General features: G+C 43.0%; 1 protein-coding gene across 1 annotated transcript; it reads right to left on the reverse strand.

Moving 5' to 3' along the window:
* Positions 1-91: 91 nt before the first annotated feature.
* NOA1 (nitric oxide associated 1) lies at positions 92-27790 on the reverse strand. Its single transcript, XM_050945471.1, has 8 exons — positions 27313-27790; positions 25885-26475; positions 18238-18402; positions 14184-14380; positions 6419-6550; positions 3014-3130; positions 940-1057; positions 92-543 (listed from the first exon to the last, which is right to left on the reverse strand). Exons 1-8 carry the CDS (start codon positions 27788-27790, stop codon positions 311-313), a joined length of 2031 nt encoding a protein of 676 aa, XP_050801428.1. The 3' UTR covers positions 92-310.

Genomic DNA, 27790 nt, shown 5'->3' on the forward strand with positions numbered 1-27790 from the left:
TACTCCACCCACTGTAGGGGAACCAGCAATAATGTGAAGTGATGCCAATCTGTCTGTCGAACGCAGAACTAAAGAATCTGAATGAGACAGGCCATCTGGTAATGGGAAGTAGAGACTACAAATCACATGATCCCATGAGCTGCACTATGCAGTAGCCTGATACAAACTTCAAATCTGCATTTGCAAGGTCTTTCAAACATGTTTTACAGAAGTCAGTCTTAAAATCAGAATGTGTTTTCTATGAATAATTGTTTTCGTAATTGTCTGTAAGCAACACATACGTCCAAGGGCTTCCCAGCTCCTGTGCTTCTTAAATTTTAGATACTCTTTTTATTTGTTTATTTGTTCCATTTGCCTTTAAATTCTCCACTAGGGGAGGTGGCTTTTTAGTTCTATAGGATGCACTTCCTCTGATGCGGTTCCCTTTGATGTCAACGATGTGTGGCAACAGAGGAGGTTTACGTATTATCAATGTTGTCCCTTCAGGAGTATAGGCTCGCAGCTGTAGTTTGTCTTCCAAGTGAGCAGTTATTGCAACCCAACCTGTGCAGATACCAGAACAGAATCCAGTTAGTTACAACCTCTTTCAAACAAAATGAGACTCAACTGTATCAAATTTTTAAAATGGAAAGGGACACTCATTTAAATAAGACAAAGGGTCAGATTTTCACACAGATTCAACACCCAACAGATGCCATTTAGACGAAAAATGGAAGCTGCTGGGTGCCAAGCACTTTTGAAAATCTAACCCCAAAGTAGAAAACAATTGTTCATAATGACATACAAGGCAGCAGGCATTTTGGTCGACTCTGTGTCACCTTTCCTAGTCACAAGACCTTTGCAAGTCACATGATGCACCCATTATTAAATTACATCCAAGAACAAGTGTGCACAGCAGGAGCGGCTACCCTGCACGTGGAGGAGGAAATACAGAATTACCAGCAGAGGACAGCTTTATGTCAGCCACTGCCTCAAGGGTGCCAATTCCTTCCAGCGTAATTTCCTGAGGAATAAGCGGTGGGAATTCCTTCATTCGCTCTTCACCCCCCATGGGAACCTAACAATAAATTACAAGAGAAAGGAGTTAAAAGCTGACCAGAAAGGCAACTTTAAACTTCTCAAGCTACAGACTAAGTTATAAAGTGAAATGCTGCAACTTAACTCTTTCTATTCTACCTGACTCAAACCCTGGACACATTTAATGAGTAACTGCTCTCACATAACTTTTCTATTAAAAATGGCATTTGGACAGTTAAGGGACAGTTTGTCCAGAAACAAACGTTAAGGTGATAAAGATTTCATTTAGATATCAAACTAAGGTGCCTTAGAGATGCAAAGAAGTAGATATTGCAGTATCAGAGATTGTCCTATTTGGGTAAATGTCAGGATTCAGTTCCACGCAAATTCAATGAAATAGCAGAAGTTACTAATCTCTGAAACATTTATTTTTGTAAACGGTGCAATAATTCATAAAGTGAATTCAGCACGAGCAGTGAGTTGTACTGATGCTTTGCAAATGAAGATCAATACCAGAAGAGAGAGCTTTAAACTGCTTCAGATAGTGGAAAATGTACCACATAGCTAGGGGATCCTTAATATTTACTACAGAGAATGTGTTTCAGTTTTCGTGGTATTGCCAAGGAAACAAGTTAAAACACATCAAGATATGCACATATATATATATACACACACACACAGGGGCCCTGCTTATAGGAAGACAAAAAGATGCATTTTAAAAACATGACAGCAAACCCATTTAAAATCCTAGTGTTGAAAGGGCAAGTATTAACACGTTAGCTGGTTGAGGCAAACCAGGTTGGAGCGGAGAAGGGGGCAACATAGACTTTTAACTTAATCAGCTAATATATGTTAAAGTATACACAGCTTGTCTACACTAGACTTCTGAATGTTTTACCTAGCACATTAACCAATGTGCTAACTCCACATCTTTCCAGATAAAGCCTAAATCATGAGAATATTACTTTTTTAAAAAACAAATATTTCCAAACCATGCATCAGAATGAATTTCAGTCAAATTACACTATCAATCTCAAATTACACTATCAAACTGCATGCTTAAAGTATAAGATATAGAAAATAAAATGTAAATATATTAAAAGACATACAGGTCTTGCTACAGAAGTGCTATGGAACTAGGTGTCAATCTGAAATCTTAGAAACAAAGCTACAAATAATGTCCATCCCAAGGACAATTCCATATAATATTTTTTGCTGATCTCTCCCCTTTCTAGTTTCAGAAGTCCCAAATGATGGGATTTACATCACTTCCAGGTATTTCTATTTCTTAATTCCACCTTGTTGCTCCTATCTGTAGTTCTTGACCTCTCCGCCTTTTATATTTCTCTCCCTTTGTGTTTTGCCAATTTATATCTTTCCATAGCAGACAGTCAGTTTTTGTTGTTTGTCTCTGAACTCCTGCCTGAGTAGCTCCAATTTGTCAATGTCTTCCTGGCATCCGTGGGCCTAGCTTAGAACACAGTATTCCAGATTTTGCCTCATCAGCGCTGCAGAAAGAGGGGCTTTCTCCCTGAGCCAGAATATGATGCCTTCGCAAACATAAGCCTAAACCCCACCAGCCATTTTTAACTTTAATGAAGACTGCTCAGTAGTCGTTTGTGTGCTTACTTACAAGACTGTCTAATGTACTAATATGGTCCCTTGTACACAAGCAAAGCAGGGAATTCAACCCAGGTCTTCCAAAGCCCCAGGCTAAAGTCGTAATCTCTGCCCATGCCATGTTCCTCTGTCTATGCACAGAGGGCGCTCCCTCTTGCTGAGTTAGTTTAATTTTAAAGAGGAAAAATGTATGTTGTGACTGGCAATAAGATTTTCATTCTCATATCTGTTTCCCATAGCCAGGGGAGGAATAATGCATATATTCTTTTATTTGGTTTTCCCAGAAAGGGGAAGAATCACTGACAAGACAATGCATAATGAGTTCTAGCAAGGACTTAACACATACCAGAGCACCATATAGAAGGTGTTCTCTTACCTTCAGTAATGTTTTGCCAGCATGCTTCTGATAGATGCTATCTGCTTTCTCCAGGGTAGTAACATGGACTGGCAAAAGGTTAGAAGCCACAACAGAAAACCAGGAGGATTTTGCTCCCTAAAATTAATGAGGGGTGATTGTTAAAAAAACTGAATGCTGTAAAGATACTTAAAAGTTACTGTCCAGCCTTCCCCCCACCTTCTGTTTAAAAGTACTTCTGTTACATGATTCTCTCTCATCTAGATAGGCAGGGTCTTAGTCTTTGAAATGCATCTGTACTGTTTCTTGATAAACAATGACTTCTCTGCATATAATGTAGCTGAGTTTTCAATACAAAAATACAACAGCTGAGCCACCTCAAAGTTTCTAGTCCTAAAGCAAGCCCAGAACCTTCCTGATTCTAGAGCTTCTGCATCACAGCACAATACTTAGGTGCTACTATAATACAAATACAATGCACTCACATTTATCCTTATGGCCTGGATAACTGTGTGTTCAGATAAATGGAAGTGCTATTAACTAACAGGCGGCCACATGGGGGACACACTATGAATTTTCAGAGAAAAGGAATTTGGATAATTGGAATGGCACTTAAACAAACAAACAAAAAATACCCCAAAACAATCTGTTCTACACTCAGGTCATTCAAATAAAATGATAGTCATATGTTACAGAATGTGTATCTTTACCAAAGGCTGGGCAAACTATGTCCCGCAAGCTCCCGCTGGGAAGCGGGATCAGGGGCTGCACCACAGGGTTCCCATAAACCGTGGCATGGCCCCGCTCCGGGGTACAGGCTTGGGGGCCACACCTCATGGCTCTCGGAAGCAGCCGCATGGCCCCGCTCTGAGGGTTGGGGGCTGCTACATGCATAGGAGTTGGAGAAGAGACATGCCACTGCTTCCAGTGGTAAGCCTGAGGTAAGTACCTGCACCCAAGACTCTCCCCACGCCCCAACCCTCTGACAGCTCTCCAACCCCCCCGCCCCGATCCCAGCACAGAGCACCCTCCTGCACCCCAAACCTCTCATCCCCAGCCCCACCCCAGAGCCTACATCCCTCAGAATCACAGAATATTAGGGTTGGAAGAAACCTCAGGAGGCCATCTAGCCCAATCCCCTGCTCAAAGCAGGACCAACCCCAACTAAACCAGTGGCTCTCAAATTGTTTTACTGGTGTTTTTACATAGCAACCCTCTGAGTGTGACCTCCTCCCCATAAATTAAAAACTTTTAAAAATATATTTAGCACCATTATAAATGCTGAAGGCAAAGCGGGGTTTGGGGTGGAGGTTGACACCTCGCGATCCCCTGAGAGGTCCTGACCCCCAGTTTGAGAACCCCTGAATTAAATCATCCCAGCCAAGGCTTTGTCAAGTCAGGCATTAAAAACCTTGTTACTATTCTTTCAGTACTTTGGGACAGTTTGTTCCGGTGCTCTCAATAAGGCTTCTTTAAAATACAGCCAGCGATCCTGGACTCACTGCCCCCTCATATTAGCTTCCCGCACCCCTGCCCCAGCCCTGATCCCTCTCCCACCCTCTGAACCCCTTGGTCCCAGCCCAGAGCACTCTCCTACACCCCAAACTCCCCAGCCCCACCCCAGAGCCTGCACTCCCAACCAGAGCCCTCACCCCCTCCCACACCCCAACCCCAATTTTGTGAGCATGCATTGCCTGCCATGCAATTTCTATTCCCCTCAGGCTAAAAAGTTTGCCCACCCCATATTTCTACATTAGCTTAGTTCACAATACTGAAAATACTGCCAGCGTGAACAAAACTGGCAGGCTTATTTCTGGATGGCGTGACAGACTTCTCCTGTTCAGCTGATCCTCTCAGACCATTTCCCAGTTCCTGTAGTAAAATATCCCTCTTGTTTACCAGACTCTGCTTTGCAGTACCTAGAATTCTACAAACCACATTTAAGAATGAAAATTACTATAATGAATTGCACATCCAAACTGCAGTGGGAAAACAGGATTACATCAAATCCAAACCAAGGAATCTAGTCTCCTGCTGATGCATGGATACAACTCCCCCCACAAGCCCATGGCTACACTTTTGCCAGGACAGATATGTTGATCAAGGGCATGAAGATTTGTGATTGACATAGCTGTGCTGGCAAAAGCCCCTAGTGCAGATGCAATTGTATCAGCAAAACTGTGATTTTACCAACATAGTTTATTTCACTCGGGGTGTGGATGGTGGGGCCTAGAATAAGCTATACCAGCAAAAGTTTAATTTTGCCTGTATATGCTGCACCCACACTAGGAGCGCTTGCTAGGCTAGTATACTGGTATAGTTATACAGGCAAAGTGCTCTAGTGTAGATCTAGCTTAAGGCTGTTGAGGAGGGGTTGGCTGAGGTTGATCTATTTATGGGCAGTCTTTGGTGGGTTTTTTATTTTTTATTTATGTGCTAGGCATGCAGAGCACTGGACGGGCATCGACAGCTGCATTTTAGAAATGGAATAAATAAAATTTCCATTAATAATGCAAGTGCATAAAGGGGAGAACAGACTCCAGACACATACACCCCTGTGCTCTGCCCTTTACTATTAGATATTTCTTTAAACCTGGAGGAAATACAAATCAAATGTATTTCTACAATAACTTTTGAAAAATCTCACTCTTTGCCCCTGTTCTAATAGCCTTTCTTTTCAAAATGAAGCAAAGCATCATTAAGGGGAATTAGCACGAGTACTTAACATGACTGAACCACCACCTAACAGAAATAACTTTAAGGGAAATCATCCCAATACAAATCACACGTGCATATGAAGGAGGTTTTGTCCAGAACTGCTGAGAGTAAAAAGGATTAGCGAAGAACAGTATTTTTCCAGTTTATTTTTTCTACTTTGTTCGTTGGATAGTGTTTGGTGTCATCATTTTTCCTTTTTCCCTTGACTAAACAATTCTTATAAATCTTGAGGGAAAAGCAGAAATGCCCGTAATCAATTTCCCTTCCTATGCAGCTCTTTCATGTAACCACTAGATACTGCCCCTTTAAAGCTGATTCATTTTGGCTACACTCTAGCACTGTTAGCCAACTTGCAAGGATTTGTACCCTTGTTCTTTTAGTGACCCCTCAATCTCAAAGCAATTCTCTGGTTTCATTTAGAACAAAGCTCAGGACCTCTTTGTAACATTCTGTAGGATGCTCCTTTACAGTACAAAAATCTTCACTTTGGGCTACCATATGACACAGCCTTTTTCAAAAGCATTTTTTACTTTACACAACAAGGTTTGTGTTTCATTAGTGGAAATCTTAAGAGCAACAGCTACCAAATAAATGGTGAAGAAAGCTATACAAACAGCCTGATGGTGAAGGTGTTTGTAACTTGTTATAACACCACAAAGCGCAAACAAGATCTTATTCACAGAACATTACAAATCCACTCTCCCTTACCTGCAAATAGTCTATGCGTCCCAAAGCACCTAGAAACAAAACCATTCCAGGCTTAAGTACAAAGGTCCGTGGAACAATGGCATGTGTCGGCAAGACAAGCTTTACTTCTTTCTCTGTTAGAAGATTTAAAACCTGCAAAGCAAAGTGTATAACCATAACTCATTTTGGAAGCTTTTACAAAAACGATTAAACCAATGCTCTTGCTTTATGGGGAAAAAGGAAGATGACCAAATACACGTGAATGGAGAACATCTGTCTCAAATGATCTCACACAGAAATTACAGACAAGTAGGACTGCAAATTCAGTTCAGCCATGGCAAGAAAGTGCTCAACCTTTTTAACAATTCACACATACAGACTTTAAGTAGCTTGTAACATGGACACGCCAAACTAACAATATGAGTCTTAAGGCTTTACAGTCTGAACACCTCAAGCCAATTTGTCTTTGCAGTGTTCACAGAATCAGTTTACTGCTATTTTGTGTTACATCAGAATACTAGGGTTGGAAGGGACCTCAGGAGGTCATCTAGTCCAAACCTCTGCTCAAAGCAGAACCAACACCAATTAAATCACCCCAGCCAGGGCTTTGTCAAGCCAGGCCTTAAAAACCTCTAAGGATGGAGTTTCCACCACCTCCCTAGGTAACCCATTCCAGTGCTTCACCACTCTCCTAAGTGAAATAGTGTTTCCTAATATCCAGCCTAGACCTCCCCCACTGCAACTTGAGACCATTGCTTCTTGTTCTATCATCTGCTACCACTGAGAACAGTCTAGCTCCATCCTCTTTGGAACCCCCTTTCAGGTAGTTGAAGGCTGCTATCAAATCCCCCCTCATTCTTTTCTTCTGCAAACTAAATAACCCCAGTTCTCTCAGCCTCTCCTCATAAATCATGTGCCCTAGCCTCCTAATCATTTTCGTTGCCCTCGCTTGGACTCTCTCCAATTTGTCCACATCCCTTTTGTAGTAGGGGGTACCAAAACTGGATGCAATACTCCAGGTGTGGCCTCACCAGTGTTGAATAGAGGGACATAATCACTTCCCTCGATCTGCTGGCAATGCTCCTACTAATACAGCCCAATATGCCGTTGGCCTTCTTGGCAAAAAGGGCACATTGCTGACTCATATCCAGTTTCTCATCCACTGTAATCCCCAGGTCCTTTTCTGCAGAACTGCTGCTTAGCCATCGAAGATTGCAGATGGTTCCTGCTGTGTTTCTACATAAATACTATTTATTTGTGGAACAACCTAAAATGAGATTGAGATCCCCAGAGTAAAAACATGTTGCAACTGTGCTGAACTCCCACTGTCTCTGTTCAGGAATTACTATTACCACTTTTATTATGAAGCCACTAATAAAAATCAGCCGTTTATTTCCTGCTCTACCACAGCAGATTTTGTTAACCTTAATGTGCCAGCAGTTCAAGGTATATTAAACAGAATTTTGGATCAATATTTCTTACAGTTAGCGTTATGGCAATTCTGAGTTTAAGGAGGATATTTCAGGTATTAGCAAGCTTTCTGTAATAAAACTGTAAATCATTTCAAAATTGACTACAGTTTCAGAGATCTCTTGTCCCCACCTCCACCACTGAAAAATACTTTGAGAATAAATTCTCTGGAAATGTAACTGAGAGATTAGCTCCTCAGCATAGGTTTATGTGCAACAGAGTTCCCACCTAAAATGCAGGAACTACTGTGTCTGATGTGTCACTAAAGTGCCCCAGGCACAGCGAGAGACTCCAGCTTAAAAAATAAACTTTTGCCTGAAATGTTTTTCCTACTATTGTTATAAGTAATGCCTATGGTGACTATAACTGAAAGGTACTTTCCAGCATACTTTGTACATTTAATGGGACTATGTCTGCAGTCAGTTTCACTTCCCCCAAACCCCACACAGTCAGCTTCCCCTGTATATACACAGGAACAGTAGAGAGAAAAAAATGTTAAAAAGAGGAAAAAGTGACTGGAAAAGCACAAAACATGTCAGTGGGATCCAGGCCCAGGTGCAGTACCCAACATTTTTAACTTTAAAGCACTAACTAGATTCCAAATAGACAGCATCCCTTTCTCACACACTTGGAATTTTCAGCACAAACAGAGCCAAACTCTTCCAACCATGTGCCTAAGTCATGCCACAGCCTCGCTAACATTCAAATGTGTACTACAGTTTGGCAACATGGTTACAACATGATTTGGTCTTGACTGCATTAAAAGACAGAACCGTTTTGTAATTGTGTCAGCAACTACTATAGTGTGACTGGGTCTCTACACACTCTTTCTGTAGTGTAGATGGAGTCAACTTTAGTCTGAAAATCTTGGCAACTTTTGCACTAATTCTGAAACAGTAGGAGCCTTGCAAACTGCAAGCTCAGCAGATAATATTCCGGAGTATTAGGTAATCCTTAGTGCTAAATTTGACAGCTATCAAAAACTCTTTCTTTCAGTTTCTAGAAGTTTAGTTTTTTCTTGCTCCCTTATAAAGCCGAACATCTTTAGCAATTCATAGACTGAACTAGCCCAATGGCAAATATATCTATGTCATCTAACCCTCACAAAAATGTACAGAAAGCAAAGACTGAAAATTCCTGCTCCCCACCTCAAAATTGGTGCCCAGACAACCCCTCTTCCTCTCCAGCCAAAACGAATAGCGTGACAAGTGGAAATTCAATCCGAACTTTGGCATGTCTCATGCCTGCCCCACTTCACAGGCACACCAAGCTTAATCAAAATTAGAACTATCTATAGGAAGTTACTTAGCACGAGTAAGTCCATTCACTTTCTATGCTCATTCAATTCCTGGCAGCCAGGGGCCACTGTGCTCCCAGAACTGAGAGCTGGGAGATTCTTCTCAGCTCCCAATGTTCCTGCTGCTGGCACTCTGGCAGTAATGAGGAGGCGCAATCAGCATGACTGGATGCAGAGAGGTGAGGAGCTAGGCCTGGCGGTTGGTTTGGCTAGAGACACAATGGTCTGTAACTACTAAAGCACACTTCTCTTGGAACCTGGCATATAATAACCTAGGATTTCTGAGTCTCCATGTTCCTCTGCTGCCAGCAAATAGTTGCGAGACCCACTGGCAAAACATGTCTCATTCCCTGCTCTTGTAAATGGTCCACATAGCAGTAGTAGGTTGTCATCATCTATCGATTACTCCTTTAGCTCAAGTCACAGAGGTCTGTGCTGTACAGTAACTACTCACTTCAGTGGTGACAGGTTTCAGAATGGTAGCCGTGTTAGTCTGTACCAGCAAAAAGAACGAGGAGTCCTTGTGGCACCTTAGAGACTAATAAATGTATTTGGGCATAAGGTGCTGTGGGCTAAAATCCACTTCATCGGATGCCACAAGTACTCCTCGTTCTTCTTCCTCAAAGTCGTCCCGGTTTACGTTGTTACACTGCTGATCAATTAGGGAACATGCTTGTTTAGAGTTGCGCAATGCTCCTGTATAATGTTTCTTTGGCAGCCGCCTGCTTTGTCCACTGCTTGCAGAAAGAGCAGCCCGTTGGAGCTAGCTGGCGGGGGCTTGGAACTAGGGTGGACCAGCAGCCCCCCATCAGCTCTCTGCTTCCCTAAGTTCCTGTGTAGCAGCCACCCAGCAGGCTATCAATTGCTGGCAGTTCAGCTCTCCCTCCCTCCACTGCCATGTGCTGCTCCTGCCCTCTGCCTTGGAGCTGCTCCTAGGAGCCTCCTGCTTGCTGTCCGGGGGAGAGGGGGCAAGAGGGGGGCTAATATCAGGGTGTCTCCCTCCCCCCTGCTCCTGCCCCCCGCTTACCCTATCTCCATAGAGCTGGGGAGGAGGGGGAAACTTGACAGGGCTCAGGATGGAGAGAGCTTGCAGGCAGCAGCTGCTGTCTCAACTTCCTGATCTGAAAAGGCAGTGTACTCAGAGTGGGGTCAGTGTACTTAAAGGTGCAATTGCATCTCTCTCTCGCTCACATACAGGGTGTGTGTCTCTGTCTGCCATGCTGTCTCTCCTCCCTCCATTCATGCTGTATATAGTGTGAGGCTTCATTAACAACGTGTTAAACCTTGAGGGCTCAGGTTAGTACCAGTTCATCATTTAGCAGTAAGGCATTCCCTGGGAAATATCCCTCCCTCTTTCACCTCAACCAAGGTTCACAATCATCATTTCTGTGTACAGCATATTAAATTGTTTAAAACTTATACTGTGTATACATATATAAAAAAATACAGTCTTTTGTCTGGTGAAAAAAATTTCCCTGGAACCTAACCTCCCTCCCCCACATTTACATTAATTCTTATGGAGAAATTGGATTAGCTTAACATCGTTTCGCTTAAAGTCACATTTTTTAGCAACATAACTACAACATTAAGAGAGGAGTTACTGTAGCTCTAAAGGTCTGAACCCTGCTAATGAACCACATGGGAGCCAATAGGGTTCCACATGACAGACATTTTCCCCCCAGGTTGATATTAAAAACCTAGGAAATTACATACAAGAACTATATTAAAAGAATGTTAAGGTTGCTAAGTCAAGTAATCAAAAAATAGGAAATGTCGGAATTTAGATTGCTCATGTAACCTTAATTTGACTCCCTTACGCCTATGCATTGTGATGGAATATTTAATCACACGATCACTTACTAGTTTTTCCATGACCCCTGACTCATTTAGTGCACAGGATAGATTGTGTTTAGGGATGATCACCACTATGTAATGAAGGAAGCCGTTGTCTGCAGGACCCCTGCCTCATTTGCTGCAGATGTTGGAAGGTGCACGAGGCAATGGATTGCAGAAAGAGTAAGGATGGTGTCATAGCTTTGGCAGCTGAACAGTCCCCTGGAGAACTGATCCATCTCGGGCACATAGGTCCTATGAGATACTGGGCAAGTCACTTAATCCAAACTTTTCACAGGAGGTCACTAAAACTGTACGTTCACGTTCCGGGTGTCCAACTTGAGAGTACTGGTGTCTGATTTGCAGACATGCTGAATAGTTGCAATTGTTCTCCAAACATATAAAGTGCTACAAAACACTAAGTTCTCTGAAAAGTCAGGTCATAGACTTTTCAAAGTGAGCATCCCACTTAGTGTGTATTTTTCATGTTAATGTCTCTGTCTCTCAGTTCTCCCTTCTGTAAACTTAGAATAATGCCCCCCCTTACATCACAGGGGCATTGTGAGATTCATTTATGTTTGTTGATGTAGTCAGATACTGTAGGAGCAAGATGAAAAGGCCCATGAGGTAATTAATAATCCTGTCTTCAGAGCAGGATTGGAATAGTGTGCAGTAAATAAGGCACATTGTTCATCGAAGGTTGTTCATCGAAAGTAAAATTAAAATTGAAAAGCTGCTCATTCATTGAGCACTGTCAAATTTACATGCTGAATAAGGCGGGGTCCTGTGGATAAAAATCGTGTGTGATCATGTAATTAAAGACCAGTTTACAATGCATGTGCACAAGGGACTGGATTAAGTTTACATGTGCAATCTTAAATGTGGCATTTCCAAACTTTTGCATGCTTGATTCTGCAACCTTAACACTTTTTCAGTGTAGTATTTTGTGTGCCATTATTAACTACCTTCCTGAGGAATGAGTCATGATCGAGTCCCCACTGTGCTAGATGCAGTACAATTAATCATTTGTGTCTTTAAAACTTGCTCATATCAAACATTGTTTCAAGTGAATCCAAACCACACACCTTAGCTAGGTGCTTCTACTCAATTAGAAGATATTAAGGCCAGAAAGAAGCATTGTAACTATTTATTCTGATCTCCTGTATAAAACAGATCATAGAATTTCACTTGGTAATTCTGGCATCAAACCCATAACTTGTGATTGAGCTAGATGTACATACTAAACTGAACAGCAGTGAAATTGACATTTACAATAAATCTACATTAGGCTTCAGAATCTTTACCCTGTTGAGGTGGCTGAGGCACGACACACCTAACCACATTATTACAGTCCTGGAGCCTGTCTCAAGTTGAGAGTAATAATACATCTCAACAAGGCAATAATTTTGAAGTCTGACTGAGGATGCTACTGAGATGAATGGGGCAGCTCACACCTCTGTTTTCTGGATCGGTCAGTCTAACATTATTTGAAAGTCTATCCTCACAATTAGGCCTTGTGTCTACACAGAAGCTGAACTACTTTAATTATAGTGGTATAGTTAAAGCAGTACCGGCTGCCTAGTGTGGCTGTAGTTATCTTGGTATAAAGGTGCTTAGACCTGTAAAACTTATTCCCCTATATGTTGGGGAGTAAGCTATAACAGTATAAGGCTCTTTTCTATTGATATAGCTGTGTCTACACTAGGGTTTGCACTGGTTTAGCTATTTTGGTTAAAAAAAAACCAAAAAAAACAAGTATCATCCCTCTAATCAAAAGAGTTATACTGGTACAAGATCTAGGGGTAGACCAGCCTTAGAAAGTCAAAGTACGACAACTTTTTTTTTTTTTTTTAAGTTTAACTTCAATTCTGTAGAACACAGTTATATACATAGACAGATCATAACTCCATATAACTGCAGGATTTCTACAGAGCATATTTCCAGTGGCTCTACTAATTTTAAAGCCAAAATTTTCAAAGCCATCTAGGGTATATGAACTTCTTATTCCCATGAATTTATCATTCAAACCCTTTAAGCAGCTTTGAAAGTCTCAGTCCTAGGTATTTTTATACTAAAAATCGTATCTGTTTAAACATTAAAATCTATTTAAAAATTGATCTAGTTAAATAACCCCTAAGGTAGATGCACTTAAATGGGATTAGCTCTATTTTGTAAATTACCAATGCAAAGCAAATTTATTTACGCAATGGTTAACATTAGAGGGTTGCATTGGTTTAACTAGATGGATTTTAAATCTGTGTAGTTAAACTAATATATTTTTTTTTAGAACAGACAAGCCTTTAGTCTCTTGTGATCTGATTCTCACTCAAAACCAGAGCTAAAGGTATAATCCTATATCCTGCCACCAGATCCCGTTTTCAATACTCTGACCCATTCATTCCTCCTACAGAAATGTACTACTACAGAGAGACACATTCAGGGCTCATCTACAAAAAACTGGTCTGTAAACAGTTCGCTTACAAATAGTGCTTAGTCCAATCTACACTGGTAAATACCTATGTTGTAAGATGATTATGGCACTACTTGCTACAGCAAAACCAACCAGTGAGATAAATTTTCCTATATAAAACAGGCCTTATTACTAGAAGTAGGAGAATTATTTTGGGAAAATAGACATTTATCCTCAACAATACAGTTTTTGAGGCTCTAAAACAATTTGCAAATTCAGAATGAATCTGATTAATAGTTTTGGCTGAAAAAAGAAAAAATATCAAAAAAGTTAAAAAATTTCATTTTGACCATTTCAAAATGAGTGAAAAAAAGAGTGAAACCCCCTGAAAATGGCTGAATTGAAAAACTAGAAAAAATTTGTTTCAAGTTGACCAAAACACTTCAGTCAATTAGAAACAAATTTATTTCAAGTTTTGAATGATTTTGAATAAAACGGGATTCAAAATGGCTTCCCCTCCCCCAACAAATTTTGGTTCACCTTTGAACAAAAAATAAAAATAAAGTAAAATAAAATCCATTATCTGCTCAGCTCTGTTCATTACACAATATTCTGATACACTGGGTGGCACTATATAATGACTTGAATGTGAGTCTTTTATTTCATAAGGATATCAAAAATCTCTATTCCTGCACTTACAGTTAACTAAGACAGTACTCCCTCTCCCAAATATCGATCTTCTCAAATGCAGACAGACAGACAGACAGAGCACCTACACAATTTTCTTTTACAATCCCTGGCGTGTCAAAAAACCAGCGAGCATCTTTCAGTTCATTGTATGTAAATTCCACTCTCTCTTTAGGCTTGTTGGATGAAAAGACAGGCTCCTCTTCCATGCTAAAAGAGAGCTCATCAGGATCAAACTCAATTACAGCTTTTGACTTCTGTTGTTGAAACGTTCTTCCAACTCTTCCTACATTAAAAAGGAGAAGTATTCTTAATAATTTATGTTACTTTACATTTTTCTTCAACTGGAAATTTTTCCCTCTTACACACTTAAAAATAAATAAAATACGTATGATAAATATAAATGTGATTGAGGCATACAAATTTAAATGCTCAAAAGTCAGGATGTTAAAAAATGACTTACGTTTCTCTATTTTAATTTTCCTTCTTGTCCAACAAAAACCAAGAAATCCAGTGCTCTTAGCAGTCCCCCATATCATGGACCTGCTATAATGTGCTATTATTGTATTACAGTAACCCTAAGGACCCCAATCGTGTTCCCATTGTTCTAGGCATTGTACAAAACACTTTGTAAATTAGATTGTCTTTTTTTGATATTTAAGATCTTGATCTTTCAAACACTTATGCATGTACTTAACTCTATTTGTGTGAGTATTGACTTGGATGGAACTGAGTGTATAAATGTAAAAGCATGTGCATCTTTGCAGGATAAGGTCCTTGGTTTGGGGCAATTACAGTCTTACAAACTGCACAGAGCTATAAGCTCTGCAAAAGCAGAGATTTCAATACAGAATCTGCTTCTGTATTGAGATCTCTCTATGGAGAAGTCTTCTTACAGTGTAAGCTTTTGATGTAGCTATAATATTAACTAACGCAAGTCCATGTTCTACTCACCTTACTTACAGAAGCCATCTCACTGTGAGCCTTTTCAAATGTTAGCCCAGTTTTGGAACATGGGTGGAGATCTTGCGTACACTACAAATTGTAACAGTTTTACAACTGGGTTCCGCAACTGTGGCGTAATTAGCCCCCAATATGGTAATTTAAGGCTGAAAAACGTTAATTATCCTCTTTAGCTTTCTTTTTTATAACTGGTTTCAGAGTAGCAGCCGTGTTAGTCTGTAACCGCAAAAAGAACAGGAGTACTCGTGGCACCTTAGAGACTAACAATTTTATTTCAGCATAACATTTCGTGGGTTACAGCTCACTTCTTCGGATGCATAGAATGGACAAGACAGACAGAAGATATTTATACATACAGAGAACATGAAAAGGTGGAAGTACCCATACCAACTGTAAGAGTCCAATCAATAGAGATGAGCTATCATCAGCAGGAGAAAAAAAAACCCTTTGAAGTGATAATTGGGATGACCCATAGAAGGTGTGAGGAGAACTTAACATAGGGAAACAGACTCAATTAAAGTAATGACCCAACCATTCCTAGTCTCTGTTTAAACCTAAGTTAACTGTGTCTAATTTGCATATTAATTCGAGTTCAGCAGTCTCTCTTTGGAGTCTATTTTTGAATTTTTTTTGTTGCAAAATTGCCACCTTCAAGTTAAGTTCTCCTCACACCTTCTATGGGTCATCTTGATTATCACTTCAAAGGTTTTTTTTTCTCCTGCTGATGATAGCTCATCTCAATTGATTGGACTCTTACTGTTGGTATGCCTACTTCCACCTTTTCATGTTCTCTGTATGTATAAATATCTTCTGTCTGTGTGTTCCATTCTATGCATCTGAAGAAGTGGACTATAGCCCATGAAAGCTTATGCTGAAATAAATCTGTTAGTCTCTAAGGTGCCACAAGTACTCCTGTTCTTTCTTATAACTTTTAGTTCAGACTTACAATCAAGAAAGCCCACATATATATAGTATACATCCATTTAAACATAACTGTTTCTTTTATGTTTTCTAAGTCTTTGCTCTAGATAAAGCGTTAATAATACGTGTTTTAATTAGGGTGTGACACAGGGCCAGAAAGGGTTACAGAACTAGCAGGGTAATTGACCCAGATTAAACCTTTAGAGATAAATTAGTAGATAATAGTTGTGTTTTTGTATGTGTTTACAAATATATTGTTAGAGGCTGACAATGTAAGTAAATGGTTCCTACCACTGTATTCTGTTAATTCAGAGATCAAAAGACGATGTTAACATTTAGATGAACTGTGAATGTAGTAATATCACTGTCTTAATTTCTCTTTGAAGTATGTAGTAAACTACTTGTAATTGGCAGGAGATGGGTAGCTGCTTTACATTAATTCATGTAGCTAATTACTGATTATGCTTAAGAAATAGGTTTGTTCAAAGCCGCTATTGTTCACCCAAGGACTGCACACTGTCAAGAGGCTGCCAAAGAACTATAAAAAGAACTCTTGAGCCCTGACCCTAGTATCTCAGATCTGCTTAAGCTTGTCAGGGGAAGTTTGAGTCCCAAGACTGAGGTCTCCAGTCCCATCTGGATATCCCTGATACTGGACACTGGACTGTAACCTATGGACTAATTCTGAAAAAGAACTCTTTGCTACTTTAAAGCTCACCATCTCTACTATGAAACTGACCTAAGAATTTTATTCAAGTCTGTGTGTAAAATGATCTTTTAACCAATATCCACTCTCTGTCCTTTAATAAATCTTAGTTTAGTTAATAAGAACTGGTGGTAAGCATGTATTTGGGTAAGATTTGAAATTTCACTGACTTGGTGGGTGATGTATCTGATCCTTTGGGATTGGAATAACTTTTTATAGGACAAAGAAGATTTTCAGTAATCTTCTTAATATTTGAACTGGCTGTCTGGGTGGGTTGCTTTAAGGGAGCTATGTCTTGGCTTCTGGATAACCAGTTAGGTATCACAGAAGCTGTTTTGTTGCTGGCTTGGTGAATCTAAGTATTAGAAATAACTACCAGTTTGGGGCGGGGGGGTGGGGTCATTGCCCTGATTGAGCAATCTCAGCATGGCCCCACTGGAACCCCGGTCACACATGGATATGCCTGAACGAAAACTCCAGATCTGAACATTTCTGCACTTGTTGGAAATCTAAAACCTAACTCAGTAGCTGGGCCCATCTCCAGCTATATTAAAGTGTCTTTGGATGACATTCTCTTTGAAGGTAATTGTAGTCTTTTGGCCCATTTCTACAAGATACACTATCAGTTTGCATATTATCAATGAATAGCCAATACAATTAAATATATTAGCCTTTTTTATTTTGGAAAAGGAGAAAGAGTTGCGATGCAATCCTGGAAATCCATTAAGCCACCTACATCAGAAGGACAAGGACTGAATTGATGCATTGGTGTGGTGTCCGGGAGAAACTTATGTATATATACACCTCTTATTGGGTAGAATGAAAGTAGGTGATATAAAAAAAAATCCGAAGTTATGACTTTTAGAAAGTCAGAGTTCTGGCATATTAGATTTTCACATATTCCAAAGACAGAAGGTACCATTGTGATCATTGTGGTCATCTAGTCTGGCCTCCTATATAATACAGACCAAAGAACTTCTCCTAAATAATTTCAAGAGCAGATCTTTTAGAAAAACGTCCAATCTTGATTTAAAATTTGCCAGTGATGGAGAATCCACCATGACCCTTGGTAAATTGTTCCAATGGGTAATTACTTTCATTGTCAAAAAAATTATGCCTTATTTCCAGTCTGAATTTGTCTAGCTTCAACCTCCAGCCATTGCATCGTGTTACACCTTTCTTTGCTAGATTAAAGAGCCCATTATTAAATGCGTGTTCCTCATGTAGGTACTTATAGACTGTAATCAAGTCGCTCCTTAACCTGCTTTTTGTTAAGATAGCTTTTTGTTAATAAGATCAAGAATAAGGGTTTACTGAAGATTATTAATATATATTTGAAGAATTCTTATTCTGATATGCTGTTGCACTATCATGTACGCTAGGAACCCAAATTAGAATGTATCATAAATGTATGTTGGCTAGCAATGTTTACCAATTAAGAGTTCACTTTAGACACTGACTTACCATACAGTAAAGCTTAACTGAGTCTTTTGCATAATGCAGTATTTGCATCTGAGAACAAATGGTGATACTCTTCCTCACGTAATACTCACCTATTAAATAACCTTGCTTTTTAAGGCATTTAAGATACTTTTGTTCATCATCACTAAGTTGTTCTTCAGTTTTTTCTGCTTCTGCTTTTAGCCTCTCCTGTCTCCTGAACAGTCTGTCAGATGTAGGGTTAATAATTGGAAATTTCAGGAGGTTTAAAGTTGTGCCTGAAAAACAAATTCCAACACTATCCAGGTCTGTAACTGTGCAAACTGAACACAGTATATATAAAAGCAATTAAATGTTAAGGTTCAAACAATGAAAAAAGCCACATACAGAAGAAAGATAGACAGCTGCAGAGGTACAAGAGCCAGCAAACAGAGCTGTAAACAGGGGAGTTTCAGTGACGGTTTACAGGGGGAGTTTGTGGGGGAGACTTGGAGACCTAGGCAGAGGAACTGACAGGCTAGTGAAGGGAATGGGTGGTGTTCTGGTGCCTGTTGGGGGTTTGTTTTGGTTTGTGTTTCCTGGATTAACAGGTTTTAGGTGGGAAGGCTATGACTGATACAGAGGAAGCAGTGAAAGACACAATGAGGATGACTGGATGTGGAAGCTGAGGCATGTACACGATCCTGGAGGGGGTACCTGAAAAGAGTTTCGTTTGCATGAAGTGTCACCTGATAGAGCTGATGGAAGAAAAGATCCAAGGACTGGAGATGCAGGTGGAAACTCTGGTGGAATGTAGAAGGGGGTCCGAGCAGATGACGGAGCAAAGACATGAGGAGGATGAAGGGAAAAGCTCAGACTTGTAGATGGAAGCAGGATCAAAGAACTCTGAGGGGAGACTGCTGGGTGAGGAAAGTAGACAGTGGAAGCATGTGACTAAGAGAACCAGGCAGAGGAAAAGATGCGCCAGTGAAGGAGAAATAGAACTCAGAAACAGGTTTGCAGAGTTGGAAAATGAAGAAGGGGCACAGCCGGTGGTCGCTGAAGGTGAGAGGGCAAGGAAGAAGAGAAGAGCAACTAGTCCTATAGGAAGAGGCAATGGAGACAACACCAAATATGAGCCCCAGGAGGATACGGGATGGGTTGCGGAGGATTGCAAGGGACAACAGAAATCGAGAGGACTTGCAGCCAGAGGGAACAGGGGATAGACCAGAGAATCGCACTATCACCAGGAAAAGGCAGGTCTACGTGATTGGGGACTCCTCACTGAGAAGAACAGACAGGCCTGTAACTAGAGCTGATCCGGAGAACAGAAGGGTGTGCTGTCTGCCAGGTGCTAAGATACAGGATGTGGACCTGAGGCTGAAAAGGATCCTAACGGGAGCGGGAAAGAATCTGCTGATTGTCCTTCATGTGGGAACAAATGATACAGCTAGATTCTCGCTGGAATGTATCAAGGGAGACTATGCCAGACTGGGGAAGACGCTTAAGGAAATCGAGGCTCAGGTGATCTTCAGTGGGATTCTGCCTGTTCCTAGAGAAGCGCAACAGAGGGGTGACACGATTACGGCGATCAACAGATGGCTCAGGTGCTATAAGGTGGGCTTTGGAATATATGGCCACTGGGAAGCACTCATGGACAGAGGACTGTTCTCTCGGGATGGACTTCACCTGAGTTAGGAGAGAAATAGGCTTCTAGGATGGAGGCTGGCACAACTGATTAAGAGAGCTTTAAACTAGGAATTTGGGGGAGATGGTTGGGAGACGTCCAGGTAATCTCCACGCCAAAATTTAAGATTGAGAGGGAAGAAAACAAAGTAAGAGAGGATACAGCCGTGGGCAGGAGAATGGACATAAAGAGGCAGGGTAGTGTAGATACCAGTCTAATAGGTGATACTGGTGGTAGAATGTCTGTGTCTAATTGGGTAAAGAATGTCAGTGAAGCCAAATGGCAAAAATTAAGATGTCTGTACACTAATGCGAGGAGCCTAGGGAACAAAATGGAATAACTAGAGCTACTGGTGCAGGAAGTGAAACAGGATATTATAGGGATAACAGAAACTTGGTGGAATACTAGTCATGACTGGAGTACAGGTATTGAAGGCTATGTGCTATTTAGGAAAGACAGAAATAAAGGCAAAGGTGGTGGACTAGCATTGTATATCAATGATGAGGTTACCTGTAAAGAAATAAGAAGTGATGGAATGGATAAGACAGAGTCTGTCTGGGCAAAAATCACATTGGGAAAGAAAACTACTAGAACCTCCCGTGAGATAATGCTTGGGGTGTGCTACAGACCGCCGGGATCTGATCTGGATATGGATAGAGAATTCTTTAATGTTTTAAATGGGAATTGTGTGATCATGGAAGACTAACTTCCCAGATATAGACTGGAAGACAAGTGCTAATAATAATAATACTAGGGCTCAGATTTTTCTGGATGTGATAGCTGATGGATTTCTTCACCAAGCAGCTGAAGAACCAACAAGAGGGGATGCCATTTTAGATTTGGTTTTGGTGAGTAGTGAGGACCTCATAGAAGAAATGGTTGTAGAGGACAACCTTGGTTCGAGTGATCATGAGCTACTTCAGTTCAAACTAGATGGAAGGATAAACAAAAATAGATCTGTGACTAGGGTTTTTGATTTCAAAAGGGCTAACTTTAAAGAATTAAGGAAATTAGTTAGGAAAGTGGATTGGACTGAAGAACTTGTGGATCTAAAGATGGAGGAGGCCTGGAATTACTTCAACTCAAAGTTGCAGAAACTATCAGAAGCCTGCATCCCAAGAAAGGGGAAAAAAATCACAGGCAGGAGTTGTAGACCAAGCTGGATGAGCAAGCATCTCAGAGAGGTGATTAAGAAAAAGTAGAAAGCCTACAAGGAGTGGAAGATGGGAAGGATTAGGAAGGAAAGCTACCTTATTGAGGTCAGAACATGTAGGGATAAAGTGAGAAAGGCCAAAAGCCATGTAGAGTTAGACCTTGCAAAGGGAATTAAAACCAATAGTAAAAGGTTCTATAGCCATATAAATAAGAAGAAAACAAAGAAAGAAGAAGTGGGACTGCTAAACACTGAGGATGGAATGGAGATTAAGGATAATTTAGGCATGGCCCAATATCTAAACCAGGAGTAGGCAACCTATGGCAGATGTGCCGAAGACGGCAAGCGAGCTTATTTTCAGTTGCACTCACACTGCCCAGGTCCTGGCCACCGGTCCAGGGGGCTCTGCATTTTAATTTAATTTTAAATGGAGCTTCTTAAACATTTAAAAACCCTTATTTACTTTATATACAACAATAGTTTAATTATACATTATAGACTTATAGAAAGAGACCTTCTAAAAATGTTAAAATGTATTACCGGCACGTGAAACTTTAAATTAGAATGAATAAATGAAGACTCGGCACACCACTTCTGAAAGGTTGACGACCTCTGATCTATACAAAGCCAAACTCGAACCGCTTACTGGGACTAAATCAGAGGGCCCAGATAATCTTCATCCAAGAATATTAAAGGAACTGGCACATGAAATTGCAAGCCCGTGAGCAACAATTTTTAACGAATCAGTAAACTCAGGGGTTGTACCGTATGACTGGAGAATTGCTAACATAGTTCCTATTTTTAAGAAAGGGAAAAAATGTGATCCAAGTAACTATAGGCCTGTTAGTTTGACATCTGCAGTATGTAAGGTCTTGGAAAAATTTTTGAAGGAGAAAGTAGTTAAGGACATTGAGGTCAATGGTAATTGGGACAAAATACAACATGGTTTTACAAAAGGTAGATCGTGCCAAACCAATCCAATCTCCTTCTTTGAGAAGGTAATAGAGTTTTTAGACAAAGGAAATGCAGTGGATCTAATTTACCTCGATTTCAGTAAGGCATCTGATACAGTTCCACGTGGGGAATTATTAGCTAAATTGGAAAAGACAGGGATCAATATGAAAATGAAAGGTGGATAAGGAACTGGTTAATAGGGAGACTACAACGGGTCATACTGAAAGGTGAACTGTCAGGCTGGAAGGAGGTTACTAGTGGAGTTCCTCAGGGATCCGTTTTGGGACCAATCTTATTTAATCTTTTTATTACTGACCTTGGCATAAAAAGTGGGAATGTGCTAATAAAGTTTGCGGATGACACAAAGCTGGGAGGTATTGCGAACACGGAGAAGGACCGGGGATATCATACAGGAAGATCTGGATGACCTTGTAAACTGGAGTAACAGTAAGAGGATAAAATTTAATAGTGAAAAGTGCAAGGTCATGCATTTAGGGATTAATAACAAGAATTTTAGTTATAAATTGAGGACACATCAGGTGGAAGTAACAGAGGAGGAGAAGGACCTCGGAGTATTGGTTGATACCAGGATGACTATGAGCCGCCAATGTGATATGGCCGTTAAAAAAGCTTATGCCGTTTTAGGATGCATCAGGCGAGGTATTTCCAGCAAAGATAAGGAGGTGTTAGTACCATTATACAAGGCACTGGTGAGACCTCATCTGGAATATTGTGTGCAGTTCTGGTCTCTCATGTTTAAGAAGGATGAATTCGAACTGGAACAGGTACAGAGAAGGGCTACTAGGATGATCCGAGGAATGGAAAACTTATCTTATGAAAGGAGACTCAAAGAGCTTGGGTTGTTTAGCCTAACCAAAAAAAGGTTGAGAGGGGATATGATTGCTCTTTATAAATATATCAGAGGGATAAATATTAGGGAGGGAGAGGAATTATTTAAGCTTAGTACCAATGTGGACACAAGAACAAGTGGATATAAACTGGACACTAGGAAGTTTAGACTTGAAATTAGACCAAGGTTTCTATTAGAGGAGTGAAGTTCTGGAACAGTCTTTAAAGGGAAGTAGTGGGGGCAAAAGACATATCTGGCTTCAAGACTAAGCTTGATAAGTTTATGGAGGGGATGATATGATGGAATAGCCTAATTTTGGTAATTAATTTGGCAAATGATCTTTGATTATCAGCAGGTAAGTATGCCCAGTGGTCTGTGATGGGATGGGATCTGAGTTACTACAGAGAATTCTTTCCTGAGTGCTGGCTTGTGACTCTTGTCCACATGCTCAGAGTTTAACTGATTGCCATATTTGGGGTCGGGAAGGAATATTCCTCCAGGGCAGATTGGCAGAGGCCCTGGAGGTTTTTCACCTTCCTCTGCAGCATGGGGCATGGGTCCCTTGCTGGAGGATTCTCTGCAGCTTGAGGTCTTCAAACCACGATTTGAGGACTTCAATAACTCAGACATAGGTTAGGGGTTTGTTACAGGAGTGGGTAGGTGAGATTCTGTGGCCTGCATTGTGCAGGAGGTCAGACTAGATGATCATAATGGTCCCTTCTGACCTTAAAGTCTACGTGTCTAAGTTCACTAGCCCATTCCAGCTACTTTGCTTCACTCGCAAACTAGATGCAAAGCTAACTTAACTGGCCAGTTAAACCAGGTCTAACAGCTGCTTTGCATCACCAGAGAGGCACAATTGGTTGTTTTTTATTTTGGGGGAATGTAATCAAAGCAGTTTTGTTAAAAAAAAAGAAAAGAAAAAAAAGAAATGTGAATGGTTGCAGGCAGAAGAAGGGCATTTGAGGGGGAATAAGAGTGAGGGGCTTGGGGCTGCAGCAAGCAGGGGGATAAATGGGGATGGGTGATAGAAGAATTGAGGGAGATTGGGGGGGGCTCAGGAGAGGGACAATGTGAAGGGGACATGAGAATGAGTGGCAGAGGGATGGGGAAGAATAGAGGGAGAGGTTTGGCCCTGCTTTGAGCAGGGGGTTGGATTAGATGACCTCCTAAGGTCTCTTCCAGCCCTGATATTCTATGATTCTATGGGAGTTGGTACCCTGAGCCCCTCTCGCTACTCCTATCTGTGTGCACCAGGATCTGGGGGCTCAGCCCATCTATGGTGGTCTGACCCCTCTCCTTGCCTCCCCACATGAACCAGGTTCTGGAGACCTCTTACCTTTCTGGGGGCGTTTAGCCCCTTTCTCTTGCCCCTCTGCCCTGCCATGTGAGCCAGGATCTGTGGAAGTCCCCCTGCCCCTCTGGGTGGAGAGCTTTAAAAAGGCATGCTGAGTGCATGCACCAAGAACACACTGAGGAGACAAAGGTGAGGACCTGAGAACTGGCATGCCTGTGCCATCTGCTGGCTTGATGGGATGGGGATGGGAGGAGGAGCTGGAAACGTTGAGGGTGGGCACTGAATGTTGCAGGGAATGCCGTGGCAGGGGGCAGAGAAGGAGAGAGACACACGAGTCTTCCCTCATATGCTAATAATTACTATAACTAGCATGTCATAAAACTGTCAGGGTTTTGGGACATAGAACATGGATGAGATTTCTCTGGCTGGACCCGTTAGCTGCTACACACTGCTGATGTTTCAAAGCACAACCATTATCCCCACTCCATTGCAACAAAATGTACAGGAGTGGGAAGGCGCACTGAGGAATCACATGGCAACTGAGTGCCCTAGTGGAAAGACCACTGGACTGAGACTATTACTAGCTCTGTCACTGGCTGTCTGGGTGATCTTCGGAAAGTCATTTCACTTCTGTGCCTCAGTTTATCATCTGTGAAATGGGAATATGGAAAGTTCTTTGAGATCTATTGATGAAACCACTAGATAACAGCTAAGTCTTTTGATTATTAGCCACAGTAGCATATTAACTTGAGAACTACAACCGCCCAAATGACCACTGCCTCCTACCAACAAACATTTCTGTTTAAAAACTAGGAAATTCACTGACAAAAATCTTCGTTAACACAGAATTAAGTTTATCTGGCGATAGCTTGTGTCCCTCCAGAATGCTCAGTTCAGCAAAACTCAAAAGTCTGATAATCAGGAAATACAGAGTTAAAGTAAAACCCCACACAATCTTAACTCTGCCCCAACACACCAGTAACACAAATACTGGCACTCTGCCTTTCCTGTACTGGACAGGTGCTATCTGCACTTACCCTATGCTCAAACATGAGCCTACTCCCTTGACAGAATATCACACTTGTGAAATTTAACAACTGCTTCATACCCTTTTACAATCCCTTGACACTTGCACACAGGATATTTCCCAAACCTGGACTTTCCCCAACCCATCATTAAATCCACACACAGCTGCTCTTATATACCATCTCACCACTGACAATGCCCGTGTAAAGAAGCTACCATGCCCTGCTACAACCTACACAATGCTGTACTGAATGGATGCAGTCTGGAACCTGCATCTCTTTCTTTTGAAAACACACATGGAAGTACTCAGCCACAAATCTCCTCATATCACAATCATAGCTCTTCCAAGCTATCCCAGCTCATTCCTCCCCCATTAAATACAGCTACACCTAATGATTAGAGTGTATGCAGATGATTTCCAATGGCTATTGCCAGCTTCTCAGGGCTGAGCTAAGGTTGTGTTTCCTGGTTTTCAGAAGTGTTGAGTTTTGTTGAACTTGAAGTTCTGAAAGGCCTGAGCTACCACCAGACAACCGTAACTCTATGTTAACAAAGGTTTGTGCCATTTAATATGTCTGTATTTAATAAGCCTGTATCATAATACAAATGCACAAGGAGACTGAATTAAGGGAAAGCTTAACTTTGGAGTGCTTGATTTTTCAACCTTAAAAGTTCTTTCACCAACTTTTTAACAACACCCAGGAGATCACAGTCAGGAATAGGCCCTTATATAAAAACCTAAGACATGCTCCTTGCCCCGAAAAGCTTAGTCCAAACAGATACTGATAAAAGTCCCCATCCATGCCCCTCTCACCTGGCCAGGGCGAGATTGTTGCTCTGCTGATCACCTCCGAGGCTTTGGACTTGCAATAGTCAGACTGCAGCAGGGTATTGAACAGTGTGGATTTGCCAGAGTTGGTAGCTCCTACAAGATACACATCGCCATTGCACTTCCAGGAGCGCTGCAATTTGGAGATCAGCTCCTCCACTCCATAGCCTGTCTTAGCACTGATCAGGTGCACATCCACCAAGTTCTGGCTCCCAGTCCTGGCAACCTGGCCCCCAGTGCCCTGGGCTGCAGGGAGGATGCCCACATGGGCACAGCTCCTCAGCAGCTGTTTTCGGAAGCGCTTCAGATAGTCTGGAGAGTCCCCAGGCAACAGGTCCACCTTGTTGCCCACCACCAGGATGTTGGATCCTGCACCCACCAACTGAGGCAGGTCCTGTAGCACCGAGTCGGGCAGGTCCAGCATGTCCACCATGTATAGCACCAGGGGGCGGCGTCCGTGGCGTGGGGGGCTGCGCAGGGCAGCACTCACCAGATTGCGGTATTGCTCCCGGGACACTTGCATGTGCAGCGCCTGCTGGTGATGGACCAGGAGCCAGCAGCGCTGACACACCACCCCTTGCAGGGCCCGGTGTGCCTCTGACCTCCCCAGGGTCTCCTGCACCCCCAATCTTTCTGAGCTCCCCAAGGCCCCCTGCACCCCCAATCCTTCCGAGCCTCTCAGGGTCCCCTGTGCCCCCATCTTCCCCAAGGCCGCCTGCACCCCCAATCCTTCTGAGCCCCCCAAGGCCCCCTGCACCCCCAATCCTTCCGAGCCTCCCAGGGCCCCCTGTGCCCCCGTCTTCCCCAAGGCCGCCTGCACCCTCAATCCTTCTGAGCCCCCCAAGGCCCCCTGCACCACCAATCTTTCTGAGCTCCCCAAGGCCCCCTGCACCCCCAATCCTTCTGAGCCCCCCAAGGCCCCCTGCACCCCCAATCCTTCCGAGCCCCCCAAGGCCCCCTGCACCCCCAATCCTTCCGAGCCCCCCAAGGCCCCCTGTGTCCCCGTCTTCCCCAAGGCCGCCTGCACCCCCAATCCTTCTGAGCTCCCCAAGGCCCCCTGCACCCCCAATCCTTCCGAGTCTCCCAGGGCCCCCTGTGCCCCCGTCTTCCCCAAGGCCGCTTGCACCCCCAATCCTTCTGAGCCCCCCAAGGCCCCCTGCACCCCCAATCCTTCCGAGCCCCCCAAGGCCCCCTGCACCCCCAATCCTTCCGAGCCCCCCAAGGCCCCCTGCACCCCCAATCCTTCCGAGCCCCCCAAGGCCCCCTGTGCCCCCATCTTCCCCAAGGCCGCCTGCACCCCCAATCCTTCTGAGCCCCCCAAGGCCCCCTGCACCCCCAATCCTTCCGAGCCTCCCAGGGCCCCCTGTGTCCCCGTCTTCCCCAAGGCCGCCTGCACCCCCAATCCTTCTGAGCTCCCCAAGGCCCCCTGCCCCTCCGAGCCCCCCGGCTGCCCCCCCATGAGGCTGCGGTACTTCTCGCTGGGCAGGTAGCCGGGCACGGCGGGGTCCCGGCAGTGCAGCTCCGCCCCGCAGCCCGAGCAGCTCACCCCGCTGGGCGGCACCGACGGGTCCGGCCGCCCAGTCACCCGGTGCTGCCGCTTCTCCCGCGGCCTCCTCTCCGGGCGGCCCGGGGCGGCGGGCGGCTCCCTGGCCGGCGCCGGGCCCGGCTCGGCCACGTACTCGGGGAAGACGAACTGCTCCTCCTCGCCGCCCGGCCCCTGGGCCGCAGGGCGCTGCGGGGCGGCGGGCGGCTCCCGCCGGGGCCGGGTGGAGAGGCCGCCCCGGCTCCCCGGCCGCAGGGCAGCGGGCAGGAGCCGGCCGGGGCCCGGGGGCTGCCGGAGCAGCGGGGCCCGAGGCAGGGCCCGCAGCAGCGCGCGGCTCAGTCGGTGCAT

This window comes from Gopherus flavomarginatus, chromosome 3, assembly GCF_025201925.1.
Source record: "Gopherus flavomarginatus isolate rGopFla2 chromosome 3, rGopFla2.mat.asm, whole genome shotgun sequence".
In the NCBI taxonomy this organism is placed as follows: Eukaryota; Metazoa; Chordata; order Testudines; family Testudinidae; genus Gopherus; species Gopherus flavomarginatus.